Raw genomic sequence first — 27,486 nt, forward strand, 5'->3', positions numbered from 1 at the left:
GTTGGTCGGGATGATCGAACCATCCGCGACGCGACAGTAAATAATGGGGGAGCGTCACATGATTTCCCCTCCTTGCACACACGAATCCTTTCTTCTTCTTCTTCCCTTCCCCCCCCCACATCTCTCTTTCTCCCCCATCTCCGGCGCGCCCATCTTCATCACTTCTCACATATTTGATTTCAGAGGCGCGCTTTCCTACCTACTGTGAAAAAGCCACCATGGCGGAACGCTATATCCCAGAACACCGCCGGACGCAGTTCAAGGCCAGAAACCAGTTCCGCCCCGATGAGCTCCGCCGCCGTCGTGAAGAACAGCAGGTCGAGATTCGGAAGCAGAAGCGTGAAGAGAACCTGGCCAAGCGACGTGGTATCCAGACTAGGGATGGTGGAATCGGTGTTGGTGGTGGCATGGCTGCCGCCGAGAGCGACGATGAGGCCAGCGCTATTGAAAGTGAGGTAGGTTTAACTTTCTATTTTTCCTTTGTCCGCCGCATATCCTGGGGGTCATAGCGAAGATATTTCGTGTATCATCACCCACCCCCCTGGTTCTCACACTCGCTCCCCTCCCTTTGTTTTTATGATGCGATCATCAGGGAATTTTTTTCACCGCCCTGTTGCCATGGGGCCGACCCCTCCAACGCGCACTATTAATCTACACGCGACCCCACTGCGAGATAACATCTCAGGAAAATAGCCCATGGACTTTAAAGCTAATATAATGGGTTTGATAGCTCAACGTCGAACTCCCCCAGATGGTGAAGGGTGTCTTCTCCGATCAGGTTGAAGAGCAGATCCAGGCCACCACGAAGTTCCGCAAGCTCCTGTCGAAGGAGCGTAACCCGCCTATCGAGCGTGTCATCGAGACCGGAGTCGTCAGCCGCTTTGTGGAGTTCCTTCGCTCCCCACACACCCTCGTGCAGTTTGAGTCTGCCTGGGCGTTGACCAATATTGCTTCCGGATCTGCCCAGCAAACCCAGGTTGTCATTGAGGCCGGTGCCGTACCGATCTTCGTTGAGCTGCTTAGCAGTCCTGAGCCCGACGTTCGGGAACAGGCTGTGTGGGCTCTCGGTAACATTGCTGGTGACAGCCCCCACTGCCGTGACTTTGTTCTGGGTGCCGGTGCTCTGCGCCCCCTGCTGAACCTGATCAACGATGGCCGCAAGCTGAGCATGCTTCGCAACGCCACCTGGACGTTGAGCAACTTCTGTCGTGGCAAGACCCCGCAGCCCGACTGGAACACTGTACGTCTTCAAAAGTTCTTGGGCAATAATACCCTTTTCTAACTCCTTTCTCGCCTTAGATTGCCCCCGCTCTGCCGGTTCTCGCTAAGCTTATTTACATGCTGGACGATGAGGTCTTGATTGATGCCTGCTGGGCTATCTCTTACCTGTCCGATGGTGCCAACGATAAGATCCAAGCTGTTATCGAAGCTGGAATTCCTCGCCGCCTTGTTGAGCTTCTCATGCACGCTTCTACCTCTGTTCAGACCCCCGCCCTTCGCTCCGTGGGTAACATCGTCACTGGTGATGATGTCCAGACCCAAGTCATCATCAACTGCGGCTCTCTGCCCGCCCTGCTTTCTCTCCTGAGCTCCACCAAGGATGGCATCCGGAAGGAGGCTTGCTGGACCATCTCCAACGTCACCGCTGGCAACTCTAGCCAGATCCAAGCTGTCATCGATGCCGGTATCATTGCTCCTTTGATCAACCTGCTGGCCAACGGAGACTTCAAGACGCGCAAGGAAGCTTGCTGGGCCATTTCCAATGCCACCTCAGGTGGTTTGCAGAAACCTGAACAGATCCGCTACCTTGTTTCTCAAGGATGCATCAAGCCGCTGTGTGACCTGTTGGCTTGCCCCGACAACAAGATCATTCAGGTCGCTTTGGATGGCCTGGAGAACATTCTGAAGGTCGGTGAGATGGACAAGGAGGCTGGTCAGGGTGAGGCACGCGTCAACCGCTACGCTCTCTTCATCGAGGAGGCTGGTGGCATGGAGAAGATCCACGACTGCCAGAACAACGCCAACGAGGAGATCTACATGAAGGCTTACAACATCATCGAGAAGTACTTCTCCGATGAGGAAGAAGCCGCCGGCGAGATTAACGAGCTGGCTCCTCAGCAGAACCAGGCCGGTTTCACTCTTGGGGCTGGTCAGCAACAACCTGGTGGGTTTAACTTTGCCAATGGCGGTGACTCTATGGACATGTAAAAGGGTTTCCTTTCCATTTTCCTGTCCATATTACTTTTGCAATATCCCTCGCCCTTCACCCCTCCTCTTCCGTTCGGGCGGCTGAAGTCATATTTCCCCCTATCTCGCTCTGCGGGACGGGCAAGATCTGATTGCGCTGTTCCCGCCGGGACCATGTATCGTTGCGCCCAGTCTCGGTTCTTCTCTCCATGTGCCTTTTTCGAAAGGATCTCGGAGTTATGTTCCGTCTTTCCACTCCCGGCTTTCGCCTCAGTTGCTGTCACGATTTTCACTTCCTCCCCTCTCGCCGTTTTCTATCCTTTTGTGATTCACGATAAACAAGATTCACCGTCATGTAACCCCTCCCCCTTTTAGCATCCTCATACACAGGCGTATTCGTTTGCAGGATCGGTTCTCTTTTTCTTTTATGTTAATGTCACCACCCCATCTCCGAATTCCTGGTGTTGGGGTTTGACCTATTGGTCTCCTCCCATGAAGTCACTTTCGCTCACTGGTAAAGGGAATGTATCTGTCAATGATCTCCCTCTGGAGGATCTCCTACGTGCAATGATGTTCCGAATCTGGTCAATCGTTGACAGTCGAGCCAAAAAAGCGTTCCTGACTGCTGATTGCGCTACTTCCATAGTACCTTTCACACATTGCCAGCAAAATTCCAAGTCTCATGCAGTGAAGTTCTACTCTTGTTTCTCTAAATAAAAGCCCCGAACTTTCAAAAAATAGATTGATGAGTGAGCTTGAGAATATAGACTATCGTAGATAATCCCCCTTGGTAACCCCGACCATATGCTTCCTCTCTTCCTATGATGAAGCTATACCGAGGCAGTCGGAGTGTAGTGGCTGTGGCCTCATTCTCAGAATTGGAACTAAAAAAAATAATCCGCCTCGGCTGAGGCAACAGTATCCCGAAGAGCGTTATGAACTGCGCCTCGATGATGATGGGGGCGCTGATCTGGTCCTCTGGTGCATCGTCGCAGATGTATCAGCCCCGGACATAGTACGGGCCAGTATCGTCATATAGGCCCAGGAGGATATGGCAATGGTAACTGGCAAAGGCATCAGTGAGTCTATTGGGGTGGCTGGGGTTCAACACTTGCATCGCCACGCCAAACCTGTAAAGCATGGACCGTACACAGTCTCCATACTGCTACCGCTTCAACACAAAGACAGCGGAATACATGCGGGAAAAGGGAGTTGCCCACTTCTCCGTTGTTGATTTTATTTTCCACAATCTCAATAGGCAGGGGCTTCAATCCTAACCCATTCGCAAACGTAAGTAATAGCTATATGGAACTAAGCTATCTACTGGGCGAGTCTTTGGGCCTGGTTTGTTTCGGATCTAAATCCCAACTCTTGGAATGTCGAGACAGGAATGCTGCAAGGGTAGACGGGCCCTTTTCTACGATCGACCTGCCTCAAAATATAGTATGGGATGCAATGCGACTAGCTATGTAGAGGCTGATATTTGGCGGATGGAGGGTAGAATGCCCTGCGGTTTCAGATAGATAGATCAGGGTTGAAAGCGCCAGTGAGCTTGGCGACGCAGTGTTGTCCTAGGCAAAGAAAAATCGAATGGACTGCATGAAACTGGAAGCAATCAAATTGAGTGTGCCATTCCATTGTAGGTGATAGAGACAGTAAAATAACCATAGCGTACATAATTGAAACGACCGAGTATATCCGGAGCAAGAAATGGAATAAGAATTTAGACATTGAAGATGTAGATGGGACAAAAAAGGAAGCAGAACGAAGGCTGAAAAGCAGAGCAAAATCCAGGCAGTGAAAATGGGTCCACGATTAGTCGCCCATCACCTCATCCTCGTCGGACTCAGGAGCCACGTTATTCAACTCCTCACCATCGTTTGCGCGGTCAATGTCTTCCTCAACTAGTTCACGGGCACGGAGGTCTTCTTCGTCATCCTCTTCCACAGGGTCATCATGGTCACCCTCCTGTTCATCATTTTCGTCGACGCGCTCAGCTGATTTATAGTCTTTTCCTCCAGGAGCCGGCGCCCGAGCTTCAGCAGTCGCGCCTTTAGCAGACTGTTTCCCTTTGCTGCGAGGTGCACTGCGAGGCTTGCGCTCTTCCAGGTAGGACAGGACCTCACGGTAATTCTGGCCTAAGGCTGTCTTGTGACGGAGTAAACGTTTCTTAAGAGTCCCGCGCTTCGAGCCTGAAGCATCAACAACACGACCGATGATAGCTAAAACGAGTTTGCCGGTCAATTCGCAAAGCCGTTGCTCAGCCATGACGTTGTTACGGAGGCGTTCATTCATGACTGCCTCATCTTCGGAGTCGCTCCCTCCATCGTCATCCTCGGGTTCGTCTTCGGATGCCGGCTCGTCGTCCTCCGCGGGCTCAATATCTCGACCGGACTTCTTGCCAAATGTCCGTTCAGCAATGCTATGAATCTTGCTAATCAGGCCCTGGGCCTCCGGGGAAATTTCGTGCACGAGGCTCTGTGTCTGGAAGATGATATCTTCGTCGTTTCCGACACCCTGTCCGGCGTTTCGGAGTGTGCTGAAGAGGGTTTGAAGGTCGAGGTATGTTGTAGTAGCAGCAAAGCGCAGATCATCAAGACCCGATCGCTTTTGCATGATGTCCAGAAGGATTGAGGCAAAGGTTTCACGGCTTTTTGTGAGAGCTTCGAAGTATGATGTGTTGAAGGAGGCCTTTCCGTCATTCAGCGCGGTCGACAGTACTTGCACTTTCCACATAAAGTAAAAAAGCAATATCCGCATGCTATTTACCACCAATTCAGTTTCTGTCCTTGCGGTATCTTCATCTTCATCTGGTTCTCGGAGACCACGCTGGGCAAGGTGAATCAACGTGTTGAAGAGAGCTTCGGGGTGACCCTTCTTGGATTTGGAACGAGACGTGGGAGCAGTTTCCAGAATGGTCGTGCAATCCGTGATACCGGCGAGATTGGAGATACGTGTGACGGTGTTCGTGATATCTGTTAGAGTTGTGTCTGAAATGGAGCCACCTGCCTGCACATCTTTCTTGCGAGACAAAGTGCTGAGAGCCTCCAGCAAATCATCCCACAATTCCTGGACCTTGCTTTCAAGTGCTTCCCGCATCTCATCAGAGCTCTTCGCATGCAGGAAAGCGACGCTAGCTTCAGCCAGAACATCCTGATCTGAGTGGGTCAGGAATTGCTTGTTAATGTCGTTTAACAAGGACGAATACGCTGTAGCATCTTTCTGAAGGTCCTGGATTGTATCAAGATCCACGAGATGCTCCAGGCGCAGGACGGCAGACGCAGCTTCAGGGGTAGAACCGAATTTGTTGAGAAGTTGCGGAATAATCTGCGTGAGATTATGAGAAATCTCCTCTTGAAGCTCGGGAATCTTGGCTGTCAGAGCCTTGACCTTGCGACCACGCTTGTCAATGTCAGATTTCGCAATTTCGAGTACCCTGAGCTTGACTGTAGCGCAGAGTACCTCCAAGAGGATAGACTCATGCCCTTCTTGCATTTTATACATTGTCCGGATGACTGCCGTCGTATCGTCCTCAGGTGGTTCATCGGCGATTTGTGAATGATCATAGAGCAGGTAACCTGCCAGAGACTGCCACTGAGAAAGCTCCTCCATATCAGGGAAGATAGCCTCAGTTGCTAGAACAAAGCGTGAATCCGCTGACGCTCCTGATAGTACATCGCGCGCTGTTGGGGGAGCTTCTATCTGTTCAGCTTCCTGTTCATCGTAGGCTTGGAACATATCAGCAAGACACTTGAACTTGATCCATGAGCGTTTTGGCGATTCATGGTCATTTTCGTCATCATCCGCAAACAACTCATTGATCTCATCACCGACTTCTTCGGTCACCGACTCAAACGCATCCTGGACATTCGCAACAAAGAATTGACCAGCCGTTTTCCGGACTCGAGGCTCAGTATCGAACACCAATCGACCGATGGCGTCGATGTCGGCCGGTTCAAGCAGCCCCCCTTCGCGAATGTGATTAAGCAACTCGATAGCAACAACGCGCACAGTGATTTCGGCATCTTGTGTGGCTATCTCAACAATACGCTGGCGGAATCGCTCAGCAAAAGAGTGAAGAACTCCGATGTTGTCCCTGTTCGTGAAAAGAGGCAACAATTGCGATAAGGCCACTAGTCGAGTATTGGCGACAGCATCGGAAAGGGTCCATCCAATATACCGGAGATACTGCCCCTCCAGGAAAATGTTGCGGTACGTACGAATCCATCCACCTATGGCAGCCATGCACTCTGCACGAATAATGTCATCAACGTCGCGGTAGCGATGAACAAAGATAGTGTCGAACCCGTCGAGCAAGAACTCTTCTAGACGAGCTACCTTCTGTTCACCATCCGAAATGGCTTTCTGGATGGCTTCCACTCGGCCTTTGTTCACGGACTTCTTTTTCTTCTCGCTTTCAAGCTGTTTCCGGGAAGTCGTCACGGTTTCGGTCACCTCCCGCGCTACGTCACACAGTGTGTTCATAATTGTCAGAACTATGATTGTTGCCGTATGTCGGAAAGCGCGGCATTTGGAGTCTGACATGGCAGTTGCCCAGATCTGGATGTTCTCCAGTAAGTTTTCGTCAGTGTACATGACAGAAGAGTGGTGGAAGGTCTGGATCAGTGCAACTATGAATTCCTCAAGCGCAGACTGAAATGCCTTAAATGTCTTGGAGCGAGATATAAGCGGGTATTCAGTGAAGCGCTGCTGGTCGTAGACACTCTGCAATTCTTCGATTTGATCAGGGGCATGGTCCACGTCTTCGACGTTATCGTCGCTGATCTCCAGTGGCGCCCCAGTGCATCGCAGCATGAAATTGACCAAATCTCGAATGGCCCGTACTTTGTTGCGCTGGTACTGATTCAACCATTGCGCTGCAGCCGTGTCGGCATTGTTACTCTTCCCGAAGACCTCCGCTATGATGCCATTAGCTGCTGTCGATTTGACCATGGGTTGCTATCCACTCACCAAACAACCCTTGTTCACCAGCTGCCAGACTAGGCCGAACCTTGAGCTTGCGAGGACGTGAGGTCGGAAGTCGACCATTGAGAGCTGGTCGAAAGGCAAGTTGTCTGCCGACGCCATTGCCGGCAACTTTGGGCTTCTTTGCTGCGCGAGTCCCCTGTTTGGATACGGTTTTCTTCGAACTAGACTTGCGAGCTGCGCGTCGTCTTTCTCTCAATTCCTCCTCATCGGCCTCCTCATCGGCCTCATCGGCCGAGCCGTCGCTCTCCGACTCGGACACGTTCTCTTCGCCATCGTGCGCGTCGCCACGCTTTCGCTTGATGCTAGCAACGGCATCGTTGATGGAATGTGTGGTCTGTGAGAAAACCTCTGGTCGCCGCGTCGTCCGACCAGATTTGCGTCTATCCTCCGCGGGAGTGGACGACTGGTCACTGAGATTGTCCACATCCATGGTGGATGGAATTCCCTGAGGTGAGTTTTCGCGCCTGTGGAAATGAAGAGCCTGTATTAGCTGACCAGATGGTCAAGACGAAGATGGAGTAGGTACGTCAAGTCGAGACGCGCTCCGTGGAACGCGCGGTGCAACGACAGCAAACGGGAACCGAAAAGTGAACGGAATGGGCGGATGTTCTTTTCGCGTTGGTGTCTTTGGTGGTTCGGGGTAAGGGCTTTCAAATCAATGGGCGTCACTTCGGATGCAAGTGTGTCCCTAGGGAAAAAAGTGAAGCCCGATGGATCAGAGGGTGGGGGTTTGGAGCGAAGCGTAAAGGAGGTGGACGCGACTCAATGCCTTACAGCCTTGGTGCCTGTATGCCTTGCGAACCGCAAAAGTTGTGAGATCCTGATGCCATTATTATAAGGCAAGAATTGGAGAAGCAGAGCAGTTTCGACCCTCGGGGGTCTTTATCCTCAGTCAACACTCACTAGAAAAGGAATAGAATCGGCTATGAATCATACATATTCCGTGCAGCCAAAATCCTCCATAATATGTAGAAGGACGACATACTGTACTAGTCTTCGCTCCCCAACTTCAGCCGCGGTTTACAATGAACAACACCACACAATGCTCCTATACCACAGATTATTTCATTTCATTTAATCTTATCAGAACTAGATCATTGGGAAATGACTCTTGCGTGACGAACAGATGCGTCAAGGACCCTTTGTGGCCTCTTATTTGCGACTTACAGGGGGGTTGTTCGGACCTTGGGAGCCGATCCGTCAGAGATCCGGAGATCTTACGAGGAGCAGGGTTAGTCTTGAGGGTCAGTGGAAAGGTCTTACTAAAAATTCTAAGGAAGATATCCCATCTCATTGATAAATAGCAGACAGCGCAGGTATAAGGATATAGAGGAAAGCATCATGGATATATCTCTGGACGGGTTTGAAGCAGACATGGCGGCCATGAGTGTCAGGCAAGCAGTGTATTACCTAAACCACCCATCACGGGACCGATGATCACCGCCGGAATGACATCACGTGGCCCCCCGCGCAGCGCCTCGGCGGACGGTAGGGATCTTGTGTGTCATAGAAACTCGCTGGCTTGCTGGTTCCTCCGTCCATTGTTGCTCACGCTGACGGAGCCAAGAGAAATCGATGCATGACGAAGTCAGGAGGGACCCCCGCCTAACACATCGTCCTTGGATCTGGACCACCTAGACCAACAATAGGTGGATGCACCTTTGACTAATGAATGCCATCATCGCCCCGACTAAAATCAACTATAACTATACCAGTCACGCCCCCAAGATTCCGGGGTAAGACGCTATTCTGCAAGACATCATGCTGCAGTCTGCCTGTACTACGCCTTACTGATCCAATACCTATGCCCTCTTGGCTTGTTCGGTGTCCACTTGTCCAGCCTTGATAAAAACCTCCCTTCCTCCTCTCCGAAACCGACTCCTCTAAACCAACACCTTCACGGTCTCCACGATTCCATCCTCTACCATGCGACAACCAGCAATGCCTATCCGCTCGCCCTTCGAGTCTTCCATTGCGAAGCCTGGGCAGGGAAACGTCGTCCTCTCCCTCCTACCCCCCAACAACCCCACTCTTACCACCCTCACCTATAAATACCCATTGAAGCTGGTCCCGCGAGCACCAGGATTCGTTCCTAGCCCAGAGTCTTCCGCACTATCAGATTCATGTCCATCACGACCCGTCCACCTCTACCTTCTCACCTATGGTGGCGGGCTTCTTCCCGGCGACCACATTGAGGTGTCAATCAAGCTCGACCCCAAGACAAGAATGGTGGTCACCACGCCACAAGGAAGCACCAAAATTTTCAAAACAGATCCCAAAAGTAACAACAACCCTAATGTCATCAAGGGCCACCGCAAGCAGATGCCTGCGAACGAGCACCTCTCGGACATGAGCAAGCAGTCACTGAGCGTGCGCATTGGCCACCAATCTGCTCTCTGCTATCTCCCAGACCCGTCCGTGCCTTTCCAGAATAGCCGCTACGTCCAGTTACAGACATTTACTGTGGATGCGGCGGCCACGGGTGACCAGCGCAGCAGCCTATGTGTACTGGACTGGGTGACACAGGGCCGCACATCGCGCGGCGAAAATTGGGATTTTCGGTTCTGGAAGGGTCGCAATGAAGTCTGGGCCACCGATGAAAAGACTGGCAAGAGCCGCCTTCTTCTGCGGGACTCGGTCATTCTAGACGATGAGACCGAACCCCTTGAAGGCGAGAACCCTGGTCTAGAAGAGGACGGCTTAAATAATCATTCCGGTCGTACACACACTCCTCCTCCGCAAGCTGGCTTGGTGCCATTAAACGTCATCCAAGAACGAACAAGGCCGCATGGAGTTGTGGGCACACTGATTTTGTCTGGTCCTGTCTTTGACAGCCTCGGCACGTACCTCATGCATCAGTTCACATCGCAGCCGCGAATTGGCAGCCGGAATTGGTCATCAACGGCACCTTCGTCGGCGCCTGAACCATCACTCAGCACGAAGGGCGATGTGACTTGGACCGCAGCTCGCGTTCGTGCGGGATTTGTGTTGGTCAAGTTTGGCGCCAAGGACTTTGAGACCGCTAAGCATTGGCTTGGCGGTCTACTCCGTGAAGAAGGTAGCATCGTGCGAGAGTTTGGCGAAGAGGCGCTTTTCTGTCTATGATTGTACTCTTCTCAAGCTCTTGCATCTTTTGCACTCATCAAAAACGAATCCTCGGTGATACCCTTCGAGCCTTTACGGCTTCGATGTCTTCTAGGCCTTATTGGCCTTGTCTTTGATGTCCTTGTATTGTTTCTTAGTCTCTTGCATTTAGTTTGATTGCCTAGCGCAATTTCCTTGGGCATGAACTTGATTGGGATATTGCAAAAGTGTAAACAAAACTTGGGCCTATAGCACCAACTGCATCGTGTTGCAATCATGACGAAGTCGATAACACAAATGACGTTCACCCATGTCAGCTTCAAAGCTATGTTCTAGAAATTCATAGCAATGAGAAGTCTATAATAACATAGGAAAAGGTATCTTGAAGTATCAATCCATACCAACCAAACGCCCCTGGGTAAAACGAGGAAATATCGTGATAATTCATCCATGGTAACGGTTAACTCAAACCCACCAATCGAAAATCTTAATCTTCCAATCACCTTTGGTGGCACTGACCAGATCGTCCACATTCAACATATCCACACCCTCCTGGGCAAGGATTCGCCAGATATGATTGCGCAAACTGCGCGGCCAGCTGGGAATGCCCCAGTAGCGCACCTTCAGGCCATGGTCATGCGCAATGCGGACCTGTGTACGGATCAGATCGATCTGGTGCTGCCTGAAGTGGAAGGGCCAGGGGAAGCCGATTGCTTGTTTGAACGACACAGAGGCATAGTAACTGTTGGTGAGGTTGAATGTGTTTGCCGTGATCACATCCGGCATGCCAGACTGGCCTTGGCCGAGGCCAGTGGAGCGCTTGAAGTTCGAACTATACAGCGCTTCCTGTCTAGATTTCAGATCTCCGCCATCGACCAGCTTGGCTAGCGGGGCATCAAAGAAGATATCCCTGTAGGAGGGTTCCGCAGTGACCAGATCAAATGGCGTATTACCTGTTCCAACGACCGTGACGGGGCCGGGAATCAGTTCGCGCCCATCAAAATAAGTTAAGTAGCCTCGGTCGCGCAGCGGAGCAAGCTGCTTTACGACCGCCGGCCAGGTTGCTGCCCCATCCGTCTTGAAATCAATCAAGAGGATCAGCGTCTGCTCGGGATCCGTATCGAAGACCCCGTGCGGAGGTCGACTGATCGAGCGCTGGAATGACGTAGTGGGATTCTGGTGATCCAGGATCCTGACCAGCGGGTCAACGTACATGGACCGCAAGGTACGCCGCGAGGTCAAGGACGTCTTGGTATGACCGACATAGAGCTCGTCGTCGAACAACCAAACGTCTGCCTCGACACCGATGCAGCCCACTTCTAGGGCCGAGTAAAGAGGCACCCGACGCCAGTAGTCATTATGCGAGTGGCAGCCGACGGGAATGATCTCGCGTGAGAGATCCGTAGGCCAATGCGAGATGTCGGAACTCTCGGCGCGGTCACCCGTGTGCATCCAGTTGCGAGCAGCGCGATCATACTCGTCCGGAAAGAAGGAAAGAACGATACCGCAAGCGAGCGAGATGAACTGGATGATGCCTCTGGGGTTGGAATGTGAGTTCCCGAGGTATTCAAGGTGTCAAGATCAGGTAGGGCGAAAGCCACAACTTACAACATCACGAAGAACCAGAGCAGGCCGCGCCCAAAATGGCGCGAGAAGCGCGAGCGACAGGATCGCTTTTGACGCTGCGGTAGATTTTCCGATAGCAAGAGTAGGTTGTCCTCGTCGTCGTCAAGGCTGCGGCGCGTTGCGAATGAAGGGATCCAGCCAGTCAACGTCTGACGCCATTGGCTTGACCCCGGCCCCACCTGGTCATGGGGAATGGTGTCAATTCGCACATTGGCCTGGTTAACATCGGCAGCATCGATATCGTCTGGCGAGTCTGTGTACGCCTCGAAGGGCACCTCGAGTAGACACTCTGAGGATGTGCCGCGGCCTTGCACACTCTGGGGTCGCAAAGAGCCCCCCATTGCTGGTCAGGTTAGCGCGTGAGGGGAGAAGAGAAGGGCAGGAGGTGCAGCTTCATCTGGAGGGGTCATATTGAAAGTGTGATGGAGGTGGTTCCTTGGCTCAACCGATGCACTGGTAGTTGAGGGTTCAGTGCTAGATCGGGGGCCGTCAAAGCTCATTGCCCAGACGTTCCAGCCATGTTGCAGCGGTGATGCTAATGATTGGGTGGTGCTAGTGGAACGGCTGCACGCACCAACGGGAGCGCGCAGAGCCCGCCACCCTCAGGTACCTCGTCCACGGGTTGCTGATACCTGCTAGTCTATGTACTTTTACATCTGTGAGTGCGTCCCATGCAAGACACTCGGCCTGGGATAGGCGTACTTAGAGGGCAGTGCATCAGCGCAAAATGATCAATCAGTAAAATAGTGGCAGATCTGTGAATGGCGCTTTATATAATGCTATGATCCCAAACACCCACGGGCTCCATGAGATACAAATAGGACCCGTATTTTTTAGACAACAAAAGAATAACGATGACTCTACTCCTCCTGTAGAGATTTGACGTAGGCCGCGGCCCGCGCTTTGATCTCCTCTACCATCTTCTCATCGCCGTTCTCGGCAGCCGCGAGCTTCTCCTCGAAATCAAGCCATTTCTTGAAGAGGAATTTAGCCTGCTTGGGCTTCAGCTTCTTGTTCGAGTCAACGCTGATCACACCCTTCTTGCTCTGCAGGCCAAGCACGCGCTCGAACAGGCGGCGGACTTGCTCCGAATCGCCGGTCTTGATTTCTAGATCGAGAAGCACGTTCCACAAGTCGATGCGCTTGGGGAACGAGGACAGCAGGCCTTCGAACACGGTGCGGCCGCGTTCCACATCACCATTGGCCGATCGGAATTCCAGCTGTCCGAACTTCGAGGTTGTCTCGACGTGGGTGTGCGCCGGTAGCGACTGAAGGGCACGGGGGAGCAGAGCCCGGCCGCGATCGGGGGCAGCCATGGTATCGAATAGGAAGCTAGCGTAGTTGAGGAAGAACTTCGGGGACTGAGTGGAGATCTTCTTTTTCATGGCGGTCTGGAAGAGGTCATCCGCTTTCTGGAAAGGGTTGTTAGCAACCGATACCTTTGACCAAAAATGTATATACCACATACCTCGTTCTTTCCAGACTGGATGTAAATACTGATCATCCGCTCGTAGATCTCCTGGGGGTCATTGTACTGGCATGCACGCTTGAAGACCTCTTCGAGGCTGTCATCGTTGCCATACGTGTTCTCCAAGTTCAACAAGGCCACCCAGATATTCAGCTTCTCCGAATCCTGACCCATGGTGATGGTGCGCAGAGCTCGCTCTGCAATGGTGCGAGCCTTTTCGACCTCACCCAGCTCAAGTTGGAATGCCATGTATTGCAACCACAACAGCGAAGAATCAGGCTCACCCAGGAGAAGACGCTCATAGTCAGCGACGGATTGAGGGCCGTTGGCATCAAGATCACCGGTCCGGTCGACCTGGATTTCAGGCTTGCGGTTCTTCTTCCTTTTCTTCGTTGCATCAGCATCGTCGCTGTCCGAAGCAACGGCATCTTCATCGTCCTGAATGTTGCCGCTCCAGTCGAAACCACCAGCGCCAAGGCCGCCCTGTTTGGATGGCTTAGTACCCGTCATAGCCACATCCTCGTCGCTCACTTCATCTTCATCGCTCTCCTCCACATCCACACCTCCCATAGAGATGTCATCGTCATCGTCACCGTCACTTTCACCTTCCTCAAGCTCAACACCACCGAGACCGTTGTCACTCATATCCTCGTCCTCGCTCTCATCGTCTTCTTCGTCTTGGAAGTGAGATGCTTTTAGAGAGAATGAAATCTTTCCTTGCTCGCGGTCGATCTTGATGATCTTAGCCTTCACTGCGTCACCCTCGTCATACAGGGTGCGTGCATCTTCCACGCGCTTCTCCGCCATCTCGCTACGGTGGCAGAGACCACTGACGTTCGCAGATCCATCGACGACAACGAATGCGCCAAACTCCTCAACCTTTCGAACTTTACCAGTGACAATTTGACCGGGCTTGAGATCCCGAAGGGTGACTGGAGCCTTGAAGTTGGGGTCCAGGACAGACTCCTTCAGGCTCAGTTGCAACTTGCCCTGTTCCACGTCAACCACAGTGACTCGGCCCTTGACTAGCTGGTCAGCCTGGAAATAATCCTTCCACTCCTTGAGGTATGAATCAGAGAGATCAGAAACGCGGATATAAGCGGTCACATCGTGGCCGACTGCTACGAAAAGACCAGCATCAGCGACGCGCTTGATGAAGCCCCGCACAACGTCGTTGGGCTTGACATCTTTGAGTGAAGTGATTTCACGATCCTGCACAGGCAGCGACGAGCTCAGTACCTTAGACGGACGAAGTGACAAGGAGATCTTCTTGTTGGCCTGGTCAACAGCGACAACACAAGCCCGGAGGACTTCATTCTTGTGGTACACCGTCGGGTTGGCCTTGGAGTAGTCGTCGGCCATATCAATAAGGTTGACCGCGCCGACAAGCGCCTCGCCAAGCTGCATGATGACCTGCTTCTCTGTGACCTTGGTCACTCTTCCGGGTAGAACCATACCGACAGAGATGTCTCCGAAGGACAGTTTGTCATACCCTTGCTTAGCCGAGAGATCAAGGTGACCCTTGTCAGCATCAACAGCAGTGACCTGGACCTTCAGAGCGGAGCCAATGGGGAAGTTCTTCTCAACATCGGAGAGGAGCGATAGGTCATCAGACGCATCCATGAACCGCAGTCGGCCTCGGACGTTGGGAGATAGGTTGATCCAGAGACAGTCATCGGAAACATTGTTGACGAAGCCCATCCAGGAAGAACCAACCTTAACTTGCTCCATGTTCAGCGGTTCAGGGTTGGCGGCCTTAAGGAAGCTCGGCTTGAGAGAGAGCTCGAAAACAGGGTATTTGCCACTGCGATGGGAGATAGGGAGGAACTTGTGGTTGCGAGCATCATGAATGCCAAGAATTCGGGCAGAGAGCTCCTGTTTAGCGCGGAAGAACCGTAAAGGTTGCTTTCGATCTTTGAGGTCTTCCCACTTGTCGAAGATTTCAGAAACGTCGATCCGACCTTGGATGTTGTCTGCCAGTTGAACATTGACTTGGGTTGCTTTTATGGAGGCAACCTTGCACTTGATGATTCTCCCAAAAGTGAAGTCGGAGAGAGTTGTAATATTCTCATCAACAGGGTTGGCGACAGAGTCGTCAGTCTGAGTAGGGGTCTTGGTTTTCTTAGGACCGTCGTGAGTGGCCTCGGAAGCCTTTTGACTCAGAATGAATCGCTGGAAGTCAGAGTCAACCGAGTGCACTGTAACCGACACAGACTGTCCCTTTGACAATCCGAATTGGGGTTGGGCGAGGTTAGCGTCATCGACAAGACGCTTGGGCACAAGACCCGTCAGACCACCCAAGAATTCAACAAACAGTCCAACAGGTGTAATGTTGCGGATAAAGCCTGTCACTGTTGAACCCTCTTGCACCTGGTCGAACTTGCTAGGCATGGATCCCTTCTTAGCAGCCGTTTTCAAACCGGCCCTGCCCGACACTCGGATAAGGCGATGAGCACGTTGAATATCGAGAACCAAAAGATCGTTAAGCTTCTGGCCCACACGAATCTTGGACAAGGTTGCGTTCTGCTTGGAAGGAGATCCGTCAATGATGTGCTGAACATCCAGACGGGCCACTAGTCCAGAATCCTCAAGTTTAAGGAGCAAGTCATCGTTAGATTTCTCGAAGACGGTTCCGGTAACGAGCAAACCAGGATGGATGTCTTCGAAGGCCTTACGGTACTTCTCAGTAAATGTTGACGGGTCTTTGCAAGAGATTGTGAGTCGGCCCAGTGATACATCCACACTCAAAGCATGCACATTGACAACCTGGCCTAGTCGGAAATGCTGGGAGGGATCCTTGATGTAGGCTTCACTCATTTCAGACACAGGAAGAAAGCCACGAACAGACCCGTAAAACTGGACGACAGCACCGTGGGGCTGCAAATTGACAATAGTACCGGGAGACTGAGATCCAGGCGAGATATCCTTGTAGTCCTTCCAAATCGCGGATTCGCTGTTCAGCAGACTTTTCTTCAGAGTCAGTCGAATCTGCCGCTTCTCGAGATTCACGGACAGGATTCTCGCCGAGACCTTCAACCCTTCCCGGAACTTCTTCTCGGGGAACTGGAGTTGCGCATCCGCAAAATGCATGGAAGGAACCAAGCCAGTAATGCCATCAGCCAGACTGACAATCAGCCCATCCATACCGGTAGGACCAATTAAGAGTTTCTCCACCTTTCCTTTCACTGCGGCCCCGACGGTGATGTCCTCAAGGCGTAGAAAAGGTTGCTCAATAACCGTCTTTTCGAAGGAGAGGAGATAGAGGTTGTCGATCATATTGTATCCGACAACTCGGGCTTCGTGAGTAGAACCGACCTTGAATGGGCCAGAATCATCGGAGATGGACTCGACCTTGCCGTCGGAAAGTCTGGAAATGTGAACGAATCCAATGTGCTTGGTTCCACCGACTTGGACGTATATTCCCATACCAGGGTCGACCTTGACCACCTTTGCTTCGGGGATGATTGCAGAGATAGCAGGTGCCTCGTCGGAGGAACCAGGCCCACGGGCGTCGGAAGAAAGCTTGAGGACATGGTCAAGCATGGAGAAGCCGACCTTGAATGGTTCAGCAGACGGGAACGTTGAGACAATACGGCCTTTGATCTTGGCCCCGATCTTGAACTTCCGCACCAAGTCGACCTCGCCGTCATTGGCGCCAGACTGAACCAGATCGACGGTCGTGTCAAGCATTCCCATAATCTTTCCCATCATGCCGTTCGGTGTGACCTCGGTCAACAGAATCTCTGCGGCGACACCCGGGAGATATGAATTGATTGTAGGGGCGGCGCTGAGGAAGTGCGACTTTTTGATGGACGCAGCCGACTGTAAGTTGGCAGAGAGCTTGATCACATTGCCACTGGGGTTTTGACCTGTGACGACACAAAGGAAAACCGTGCCTTCCTTGATATTGGAGTAGTCCACCCGGGGATCGATTTGCTTCGAGGACATAAAGCCCTTCAGATCTGAGCCTTCGATACCAAGGTTCATGACCAAACCATGGTCTTCGACACTGACAACCGACGCCTGGACAACAGACTCTGTCACCAGATCCGAATGTGACAGGCCAGTGTTGGCTTGTCTCGGGTCAACCGAGAGCTCGATTCGTTTCTTGCTACGACCGCCGCCCTCAGTAACATCGGTTCCGGTAGAAATGACGTGAGCGCGCAGGTATTGACCGATATAGAAGTGATCCTTAAGGTCGAAGGATACTTCGTCCGAGCTATCTTCGTCGTCTTCCTCTTGATTGAGCAATTGCTCGATCCGCTTTTCAAGTTCTTTCGAGACAGAAGTCAAAGGAACATAACCTGTGAGGTTGTTTGGCAGAGAAAGGGCAATATCGTGGGCATTGATGCTTGAAACCTGTCCGAGAATCATAGATCCGGGAACAATGCGCTGCAAACGTCAGCTGGCGTGCTCTATAAGGCTTTTGTTTTTCTCTCTTTTTCTTCTGAATCTCATCCATACCTTGAAGCTGAGGGGTTCAATGCGAACGCTTTGTTTTTCAGACTTCTCATTGTCTGTGGATTTCTTTCCCTTAGTCTTCTTCTTCCTTGGCTTTTTTGCAGTGGCGGTAGTCTCTTCATCTTCCATTTCCACATCGTCTTCGTCATCTTCATTATCATCGAATTCACGGGTAGATTTCTTGGGTCCTTTCTGCTCGAACAAGACATCCTTGGTCGCCTGGATCTGAATTTGCTTGCGCTCCAGAGGCGTCAAGACGCTACCACCTCCACGAGGGAATGAGGGCTCATCGTCACGTAGAACAGAGAGCTCTGAAGCTTTCGGGGCAGAGTCTTGGGACTTCTGCTCTTTTTTGTGCACCTCTGCACCGACTTTGGCACGTTTTTGCGGCTGGCGAGTGGTCGTCTCTTCGGGCGCATTCCCCTTGCGCTTGATCGGCGCCATTGTTGGAAGGCAAGACCGAATCGTACACGGTTGAAGATTCTCGTATCGCAAAGAAAAAAAATCGAAAAATCCGATAATGCCCGGCAGAATTGGGGCGGTGAGGATATGGGACCGCCCGTCGGATTTGAGTGTTCGGAACCAACGGTGCTAGGTATGAAGTATACACTCCGTTGTTGAGTTGAGATAATGAGCGGGCTTTCTGGAAAACTCTAAACCCGTTGAATGAAATGATAAAACAGAAAGAAATTTCGCCTGAATACACTTCGACTTAAGAGTTCTGTCCTGTCATTACACGGTTTCTCGCGCTGGGAAGCTGCGTATACTACACCGAGTTTTCTGTATAATAGAAAGGAGGGCTTCTGTAGATCTAAACTGGCACCGGAACTATCGATAAATTCTAGGAATAACATATGAGTCTCGCAGAGATTTCCTCTGAACAAGGCTCGCAGCCCAGTCTTGGCGCCTGAATCCAGGTGTCAAATGCCCGAAGCACACGCATCGCGTCACGTCCGATGCGCGCAACACGACCCGCTCCCATCTTACCCCCTTGGGCCGAATCTTTTCTCCCCCAATGAATTCTGCCACAGGCCCTTTCCTCTCATCCGTCCAAGCACACAATGGATCGGGCGTCTGGTCTCCCTGAAGTGCCCCGATCAGAGCCTATCCGGCCTCCTTCGTCCCATGAAATACTGCCAGCTCAAATCCCATCCTCCCCACCTTCAGTCGCATCCGAAGCCGGTGGTGGGCGAAGACCCCGAAAGCCGCCAACGGTCACGCCTCGGTCTTTTCGACGCTTTTTTACCCCGAGGTCCCTTCTAAACAGTGGAAACAGTGGCAGCGGTGTTAGGACGAATCGTCAAGCCCTGCGGACTCTGAACTCGCCCGCAGTAAACCGCCTGGGACCCGCATTTACACGAACTTTGAAGGCCGGCAGCGCTAGAAGTCCTCATGATGGACAGCCAGAAGATTTTCTGCGTACTCCGAGCAGGAAAAGAAAGCATTCTTTCTCCTCGGCAGTTTCACCGCTGCAGTCCTCGCCATTGAAAAAGGTTCGCATGCGCTCCCCGGCGGGTGAAGAATCGGAGCAGAGAACCACGCTTCGAGATATCGATGTATCTGCCAGGCGACGCCTTGGTGACAACCCCCCCACAAGCCCTCCAAAACGCCAACCTATATATCCTGTCACCCGGTCTCGTGCCTTGCAGACATCTGGAGCATTCTTCATGCGGACGTTGCAGGGTCCCCGCGCTAGCCGTCTGACCATTCGATCTAATGCTGGAGCTGGTTTGTTCCCAATTGATTTTCGTCACTGGAGGCGATAGAATCTGACATGTCTCCAGGCTGGCAAGATCTCACGTCGGACTTCCATTCGCGACCGGAAGACCGTCACTCGTGTGTTAGTTACGCTACCGAGGGGCAGCTGGCACTGCCATTCTGCAATGCGTCTTGCAATAGTAAGTGTCCTAACCCCTAACTGAAATTAGATCGAAGGCGGCTATTAACGGCCGAGAAGCCAATTCGCTGGTGGCGGTGGGTGATGAAGAGGGTGGTGTTCGACTACTCGACTCCTCCAAAGACGATGCGCGAGGTTTCTTGAGCGCATATCTCGGCTTTCGTCCACATATGAACTCGATTATGGACCTCGAGTTTTCGTCCGACGATATGTTGCTGGCTACAGCTTCTGGGGATCAAACTTCCTTGATCATAGACATGACGACGCAACGACCTGTTCACTGTCTGTCCAACCATGTTTCCTCAGTAAAGCGAGTTCAGTTCCAGCCAGGGTCTAATAACAAGGTCCTTGCAACGTGCAGCCGTGATGGTAATGTCAACATCTGGGATCTCCGTTGCAAAGGGTTCGAGCGTCCTTCTTTGCAAGTTCGGTGTTCTCTGGAATCTGATGCCGACAACTTGACGACCCCTGCACCGCCGAAAATGACATATCCGCATGTCCTTAACACTATCCATGGTGCGCACTCTTACCCTACTCCTCAAAAGCCCGCCATGGACAAGACAGAACCGCCTCCATTTGGCCGTTCGGATATCACGGTCACCTCTCTCGCTTTCCTTCCTCCAGGCCAAGAGAACCTTTTTGTCACGGCCTCGGAGGCTAGCGCAAGCGTTCGCCTATGGGACTTGCGGACAGCACACAACAACCGCCGTGGTCGGCCTGTTCTTCCATTGTCGTCCACGAGGGAGCCCGATAGCCACATCAAGTATCGCAGATTCGGACTGACTTCGATGGCCTTTGGTGGCGATGGTTCAAGACTTTACACTCTTTGCCGGGATGGCACTGTCTACGCATATTCGACCTCACACTTGGTGCTTGGGCATGCCCCGGAGCTGTCTCTGAACCATATTCGTCCTCGACGGTCCGGAGGATCCGACAAGGAGGGTTTGAGTCCTTTGTATGGTTTCCGTCACCCGCGACTTCAAGTCTCATCATTCTACGTCAAACTCGCACTTCGTAAGGCAGTGGATGACCGCGCGGAGATGCTAGCGGTTGGCAGTAGCGATCACTCCCCTCTTCTCTTTGCTACAGACGAACGTTTCTTGCGGCCCCCTGTGAAATCCCCGGAGGATGATCTTCCCACGCGTACCTCACTCTTCACCCGGTCTGGGCTTCGCCGCACCAACTCTGGGATTGGCTTATCCGGCCGTTTAGAAGATACCATCCCCATCTACCAGACCGGTACCCCTCTGGTTGAGGGCCACCAGAAGGAAGTTACCGGAGTCTCCTGGACTGCGGACGGTGAACTTATCACCGTCAGCGATGACTACAGCGCCCGATGTTGGCGTGAAGGACCCGAGGCTCGCGAGCTCCGATCTAGCGGCGAGGCCGAGGGCCGACGCTGGCAATGCGGCTGGGCTGCTACGAAAGACTCATATGACGATGAAGACGAATGATACCAACTCTGTCTTCTTGTTTTTCTTTGCTTTGCGCTTGATTTTCTACTCGGGATTTCTCAGGTGTTGTTTTCAAGGTGTTAGTTTTTGTATGGGCATTTCTTGAGGCGCTTAGGTAGGGCATTCTTGTTTGTGTTAGCGTACCATACCCGTCTGCATTCCTGTCGCACTTTTCGGGGGTTTCTGTCGACTTATCTATTCTGATGAATCCAGCGAGATCTTCCTGCTTCCAATTGCTTGGTCAATTTCCGTGGTATCTCTGACACACTAATCACATCGACCAAATTTAGATGCACTTGTCGTGATTATATCTAAATACAAAGTAAAATATCATTTCTCTGAAGATATAATTGAGCTAGAAATCTGTGTGCATGTAAGTCTGCTGGACTTGGTATACGGACTGCGATAAGAGGGTGAGATTGGTCGATAAGTTCGCGCCCGAAAAAAAAGTTCCGCTCGACAACTTCGCTCCTCCAGACCTGCAGTTCACCATGCCTCACAAGCACAGGAGACGTGAGCATAATGACTCGTACGTTTTGTGCCTGTGCCTATGATAATCCCTTCAAGCATTGAGATTTTATCTAACATCGTATTCGCTGCCCAGACACTACGATCTCCCGCCGTCGATGATCGCAAAGGCACTGCCAGTTCGCGACCAACCCAAGCCCAAGAACGGAAAGAAGAAGCAGGATGATAACACCAAGAGTCAATCCCTGCAAGCGGCCAGCCGGCGCAAGAATTCTTCCGATCACGACACTCCGAAGGCTTTTCAACGGTTGATGCAGTATCAAACAACGGGCAAGCGGGCACCATCCGGATTAGAAACGGACGAGAAAAAACGAGACAACAAGAAGCGGAAGCGAGGCGCGGCTGATACCAAGAATGAAACTCCAAAGAAGTCAACGAAGTTCGAGTCTGAGAGTACCGACAATTCCGTCAAGGAAGCTAAGCAAGAAGTGCCGAAGATCCTCCCGGGTGAAAAGCTGTCCGATTTTGCAGCGCGCGTTGACCGTGCGCTCCCGCTCTCAGCCATGACTAAGTCTAACCAGCCGGGTATGCCCGTGGTCCGCGACCACAAGATGACGAAACATGAGAAACATCTGCGACGATTGCAGCAGGGCTGGCGTGAAGAGGAGGCTAAGATTCAAGAGCGCGAGCAGGCAGAGCGGGAAGAGCGAGCCGCTGAAATGGAGGACCAGCTTGAGCTGATGAAACAATGGGAAGCAGAAGCGCGGGGCGGAAAGGCTAAGAAGAAGGGCACCGTGCCCAAGAAGAAGAAGACGGCCGGTGCGGGCGACGAGAATGATGCCAACAGCGACGATGATGACCCTGATCCCTGGGCCAAGCTGAAGAAACGCGATAAGGAGAGGCAAGCAAATCCCTTCGACTTTGCCCAGGCGCCGCCGCAGTTGACAAAACCGCGGGAGATCTTCAAGGTCCGTGGCGGGGCCAAGATTGATGTTGCCAATGTGCCCAATGCTGTCGGCAGCTTGAGACGGCGGGAGGAGCTCGCCGGGGAAAGAAGAAGCATCGTGGAGGAATACCGGCGATTGATGGCCGAGAAGCGCAAATAAAACTTCCTCTATCGGTGTACTACGCTACAAAAGATATCCCCTTGATAGATTTCGTTCATAGGCAGTCGCAGCAGAAGTCACTGCATCCACTGCTTTTTTTCATTTCTATGTAACATCAAATTACTGCCTTTTTTTTTAAAAAAAACTGGGGTAGTCAAAACATATCAGGAATTAGTGGCCGTGGCCGTCATCCTGCTGCTGCTCAGGATCCAGCTTGATCATCGTGTCAATGCGCATAATGGCGATGCAGGCCTCGACAGCACTCTTCAGCTGCTTGATCTTGCTCATGCTGGGCTCCAGAACTCCGGCCTTCAAAGTGTCGTGAACTCGTCCCTTCATCAGATCCAAACCGTAGTTACGGTAAGTCTTCTTCTTGGCGATGGCCTTCTCCTCCTCATTAGCGTCACCTTCCTGCACACGCTGTGACAGGGCGTGGCGGACACGGAGCTGAGCCACCAGCTCGGACGAGTCCTTCGCAGCGTTAACGGCCAGAGTTTTGGGAATAACAAGCAAGGACTGAGCGAATTCGCCAATGGCAAGTTGCTCACGGGATCCCTGTGCGTAATGATTAGCAATAAGTAAAACCATCGGCGCAAAAAAAATACGTACCACTGTGACGGCAAACTCCTCCAGATAGATGTGAAGGGCCGTCTCAACGGCACCACCACCAGGAACAATGCTGCCACTCTCCAGGGCCCGTTTGATTGCACAGAGAGAGTCGTGAACAGAGCGCTCCATCTCATCCAGGCTGAACTCGTTGGGGCCACGGAGAATGATCGAGGCCGAGGTGTGAACCTTGGTACCCTTGACTAGGATACACTCATCGTCCGAGATACGCTCTTGGGACACCTCTTCAGCGTGACCAAGGTACGAGGACTCGAACTTCTCATCACCGTTCAGGTCAGAGAGGGTGCTGATAAGGGTGGCTCCGGAGGCCTTGGCGATACGTCGCAGGTCCTCCTTCTTGCAGCGGCGAACAGCCATAGCTCCCCGCTCAACGAAGAGCTTTAGAACCATATCGTCGATTCCCTTGGTGGTCAGAACCACGTTGGCACCAGACTTGAGGATCATCTCAACCCGTTCCAACACAATGCCGGCCTCGCGCTCGCGAATCTTTTCCAGCTGGTCGGGATCTTCCACAGTGATCTGAACGCCCAGCTTCATCCGCTCCTTCTGCAAGTTCATATCCAGGCAAGCAATCTTAGCATCAGTGACGCGGGTCTTCATAGCCTGAGAGGCAACGGTACAGTTCAAGGCATAGCCGTGGACGAGAACGGACTCGGTAACACTCTTCCCGTGGGCCTTGAGTAGGTTCACAGCCTTGACTGGGTACTTGGTTTCGCCTCTTTGGTTTGTTGACTTCACCTGCAGCATCGCATCCACGCACATGTTGGCAAAGAAATCCGAGTCGGCACCAATGATCTTGCTGGACATTGAGGTCTTCGCAATGCTGAGCAAACTGTCCTTGCCGAGGTTCTCCACCTTCGTCGTCACATTCTCATTCATGTACTTGACAGCCTCTCGCAGCGCCAGACGGTATCCGTTGATAATGGTCGTGGGGTGTATCCGGTTCTTCATCAGCTCGTTTGCTCTCCGCAGGAGCTCTGCAGCAATCAGAACGACAGAGGTTGTGCCGTCACCGACCTAGGCAAGGTAAGTACTAGGAAATACGATACAGAGGGAAATGAAGACATAGTACCGTACCTCCTTATCCTGCTGCTGGGCCAAGTCGACGAGGATCTTGCCCGCAGGGTGCTCAATATCCAGTAGCGAAAGGATAGTAGCGCCATCGTTCGTCACAGTCACATCCTGTATCGCGCAAAGTTGGCATTAGAGGCTGCTGCACAGCTCTGCGGGGTTTCTGGCGGTGCATACCCCTATGTCATCCACCATCATCTTGTCCAAGCCGGAGGGTCCGAAGGAGCTCTTGATGACATTGGCAATGGCCTGGGTCGCAAGAACTGCAAATTATTAGTAAACGAGATTCACCTAGTTGGGTATTTCACCAGCCATACCATTCTGCTCCCGGACATCGGCACCGGTGATTTTCTGTCCACCCAAGACTGTGTGCGAGAGGTGTTAGTCTGCTGCATTTGAAGACCACAAGCGTTCAGACTTACAGAGAGTGTCCGCATTCCGCGGCGCCTCAAAGATGCCTGCCATGGCGAATAAAAGAATTAAACAGGGATCTCAAGTGCGATGGCAGAGCTCTGCTGGCTGGGACGGGGGATTTGGGTTAGTTGACGCTAAAAGTTCTGCCGAAGCGGTAAGTCGCAGACATCCCACTTTCAGAGTCATCCCCAATTTCACTTCCTCCCATTCTGCTCGCGACTTTGGTCTCCCTTTCTTTTACTAGCCAGGCGCTCGTTTACCTTCCTCATGGCTAGTCAGAATACCAGCGACACTGCTGCCTCGGGCGCTGCTGCCCCTCAAACCCTGCCCGATCGCACTCAAAACCCCGCTGATAACCAGCCGGGCGAGTCGAAGAATGCCGCTAAGAAAGCCGCAAAGGCCGCGAAGTTGGCTGCCGATAAGGCTGACAAGGCCACCAACAAGGGAATTGGGAAGCAGGAGGCTAAGAAGGCTTCTAAGAAAAAGCTCGACGGTGCTGCTTTGATTGGTATCGATGTCTCGAAGGAGCACGATTTCCCCGGTTGGTACCAGCAGGTTCTTACCAAGGGTGACATGCTGGACTACTACGATGTCTCGGGCTGCTTCATTCTCAAGGTTTGCTCTTTCCCTACTGCGCTACGGGCCCCAGCACTGACATTGCTTAGCCTGCTTCGTACTTCATTTGGGAGGAAATCCAACAATGGTTCAATACACAGATCAAAAAGATGGGTGTGAAGAACTGTTCTTTCCCCTTGTTCGTGTCCGAGGATGTCCTGAAGCGCGAGAAGGATCACATTGAGGGCTTTGCTGCTGAGGTTGCCTGGGTCACACATGCGTACGGTCTCTTTTGTCAGGCTGGCTAGCCATCGCCGATCGCTGATTTGCATACTTTAGTGGATCGACCCCTCTCGAGAAGAAGATCGCCATCCGCCCTACCTCCGAGACTGTTATGTACCCCTACTATGCCAAGTGGATTCGCAGTCACCGTGACCTGCCTCTGCGCCTGAACCAGTGGAACTCTGTTGTGCGATGGGAGTTCAAGCACCCCCAGCCTTTCCTGCGAACTCGAGAATTCTTGTGGCAAGAGGGTCACACCGCGCATCTCACTGAGGATGCTGCTCGTGAGGAAGTTCTGCAGATCCTCGACTACTACGCTCAGATCTACGAGGAGCTTCTTGCCGTTCCGGTCGTCAAGGGCCAAAAGACCGAAAAGGAGAAGTTCGCCGGTGGTCTCTACACCACCACTGTTGAGGGATATATCCCTGCCACTGGCCGTGGTATTCAGGGTGGTACTTCCCACGGCCTGGGTCAGAACTTCAGCAAGATGTTCAACATTACCGTTGAGGATCCCTCTGCCAAGCCGGATGAGAAGAAACCTGCGCTTCACGTTTGGCAGAACTCCTGGGGTCTGTCAACCCGTACCCTGGGTGTCATGGTCATGATCCATGGTGACGACAAGGGTCTTGTTCTGCCTCCTCGCGTAGCCGAGATCCAGACCGTCGTCATCCCAGTTGGTGTCACTGCCAAGACTACCGAGGAGGAGCGTGAGAAGCTTCATGCCGAGCTTGATGGCATTGTTGCCGTTCTTGCTGATGCTGGTGTCCGCGTCGAAAGTGACAAGCGCAGCTACTCCCCTGGGTGGAAGTTCAATCAATGGGAGTTGCGCGGTGTGCCCCTACGTCTGGAGTTTGGTCCTGGCGAGTCGGCCGGCCAATTCGTTACCACTGCCCGCCGCGACGCCCCAGGCAAGGACGGCAAGGGCACCATCCCGATTGCTGAGGTCGCAACCGCTGTCCCTGCTCTCCTGGAAACTATCCAGAAGGACCTTTACAAACGTGCCGATGCGGAGTACACCGCCCACCGCAAAATCATCACCAACTGGGACGATTTTGTTCCCGCTCTTAACGATAAAAACATCTGTGTCATCCCCCACTGCTTGACTGAGGAGTGTGAGGATCAAATCAAGGATTTGAGTGCACGCAAGGCCGAGGAAGATTCCGGCGAACCCCAGGATGCCAAGGCTCCCAGCATGGGTGCGAAGTCTCTCTGCATACCCTTCGATCAGCCTGCTGGCCTCGAGCCTGGTGTCACCAAGTGCACAAACCCCCAGTGCAATCGCCTCGCCGAGAAGTGGTGCATGTTTGGCCGTAAGTCTACCCCATCCGTTCCCTTTCTCAAGGTTCAAAGTATTAACATATTATGAAATAGGCTCATACTAAGCTGGACCGTCTTACATATAAACCTCCGGTCGACTGCTCACCTTTGTTTCTCACCAGGGTTGAGGCTTCAGTCACCATTTTCCCTTGTAAGGAGCTTAAACCTTATGGGAAAAAGAAAGGAACAAAGGTCCAGGCCAAATACATGATTTCCTTTAACATCTGGTGTGGTTTCCAGTGGCCCGAGCAAGATACCTCGTGATTCATGTCATTGTGGAGTTTGGAACAACGGTGGGGGGGTGCTTTACCAGGTAGATGGCGAGCTGGAATGTGCCTATGAGAAGAAATGAATGATGTCCTTCCTATATTTCGACGAAATATAAAATCATGGATAAAAATAGGACTGGGCGGCGCAAGGCTTCAATAATAGTAGATCCTTCGCCAAGCGGAACTATCCCAACCGCCCAGATGACGTGTT

The 27,486-nt window shown here is 52.3% G+C and overlaps 8 protein-coding genes across 8 annotated transcripts; 5 read left to right on the top strand and 3 right to left on the bottom strand.

The window, feature by feature from the left end:
• Window positions 1–218: 218 nt before the first annotated feature.
• Window positions 219–2,208, top strand: N7459_002833 (karyopherin alpha; the record flags this gene model as incomplete). Its single annotated transcript, XM_056942018.1, has 3 exons — window positions 219–455; window positions 731–1,240; window positions 1,300–2,208. The coding sequence occupies 3 exons, from the start codon at window positions 219–221 to the stop codon at window positions 2,206–2,208; spliced, it is 1,656 nt and encodes a 551-aa protein (XP_056801901.1).
• A 1,794-nt stretch (window positions 2,209–4,002) lies between these two features.
• Window positions 4,003–7,606, bottom strand: N7459_002834 (cohesin subunit IRR1; the record flags this gene model as incomplete). Its single annotated transcript, XM_056942019.1, has 2 exons — window positions 4,003–7,106; window positions 7,159–7,606. The coding sequence occupies 2 exons, from the start codon at window positions 7,604–7,606 to the stop codon at window positions 4,003–4,005; spliced, it is 3,552 nt and encodes a 1,183-aa protein (XP_056801902.1).
• A 1,496-nt stretch (window positions 7,607–9,102) lies between these two features.
• Window positions 9,103–10,281, top strand: N7459_002835 (urease accessory protein UreD; the record flags this gene model as incomplete). Its single annotated transcript, XM_056942020.1, has 1 exon — window positions 9,103–10,281. The coding sequence occupies one exon, from the start codon at window positions 9,103–9,105 to the stop codon at window positions 10,279–10,281; it is 1,179 nt and encodes a 392-aa protein (XP_056801903.1).
• A 444-nt stretch (window positions 10,282–10,725) lies between these two features.
• N7459_002836 (putative rRNA biogenesis protein RRP5) lies at window positions 10,726–18,259 on the bottom strand (the record flags this gene model as incomplete). Its single annotated transcript, XM_056942021.1, has 4 exons — window positions 10,726–11,797; window positions 12,751–13,298; window positions 13,355–17,746; window positions 17,819–18,259. The coding sequence occupies 4 exons, from the start codon at window positions 18,257–18,259 to the stop codon at window positions 10,726–10,728; spliced, it is 6,453 nt and encodes a 2,150-aa protein (XP_056801904.1).
• A 617-nt stretch (window positions 18,260–18,876) lies between these two features.
• N7459_002837 (WD40 repeat domain-containing protein) lies at window positions 18,877–21,166 on the top strand (the record flags this gene model as incomplete). The annotated part of the gene is made up of 3 exons (XM_056942022.1): window positions 18,877–19,543; window positions 19,600–19,719; window positions 19,773–21,166. The coding sequence occupies 3 exons, from the start codon at window positions 18,877–18,879 to the stop codon at window positions 21,164–21,166; spliced, it is 2,181 nt and encodes a 726-aa protein (XP_056801905.1).
• A 491-nt stretch (window positions 21,167–21,657) lies between these two features.
• N7459_002838 (uncharacterized protein) lies at window positions 21,658–22,740 on the top strand (the record flags this gene model as incomplete). Its single annotated transcript, XM_056942023.1, has 2 exons — window positions 21,658–21,695; window positions 21,771–22,740. 2 exons carry the CDS (start codon window positions 21,658–21,660, stop codon window positions 22,738–22,740), a joined length of 1,008 nt encoding a protein of 335 aa, XP_056801906.1.
• Window positions 22,741–22,911: 171 nt separating this feature from the next.
• N7459_002839 (chaperonin-containing T-complex alpha subunit TCP1) lies at window positions 22,912–24,903 on the bottom strand (the record flags this gene model as incomplete). The annotated part of the gene is made up of 6 exons (XM_056942024.1): window positions 22,912–23,295; window positions 23,350–24,384; window positions 24,445–24,549; window positions 24,616–24,701; window positions 24,756–24,803; window positions 24,861–24,903. 6 exons carry the CDS (start codon window positions 24,901–24,903, stop codon window positions 22,912–22,914), a joined length of 1,701 nt encoding a protein of 566 aa, XP_056801907.1.
• Window positions 24,904–25,119: 216 nt separating this feature from the next.
• Window positions 25,120–27,055, top strand: N7459_002840 (proline--tRNA ligase; the record flags this gene model as incomplete). The annotated part of the gene is made up of 3 exons (XM_056942025.1): window positions 25,120–25,467; window positions 25,518–25,687; window positions 25,747–27,055. The coding sequence occupies 3 exons, from the start codon at window positions 25,120–25,122 to the stop codon at window positions 27,053–27,055; spliced, it is 1,827 nt and encodes a 608-aa protein (XP_056801908.1).
• Between the last annotated feature and the right edge of the window lie 431 nt (window positions 27,056–27,486).

Source organism: Penicillium hispanicum, assembly GCF_028827665.1.
Source record: "Penicillium hispanicum strain IBT 35686 chromosome Unknown utg000003l_segment0_segment0, whole genome shotgun sequence".
Taxonomy (NCBI): domain Eukaryota; kingdom Fungi; phylum Ascomycota; class Eurotiomycetes; order Eurotiales; family Aspergillaceae; genus Penicillium; species Penicillium hispanicum.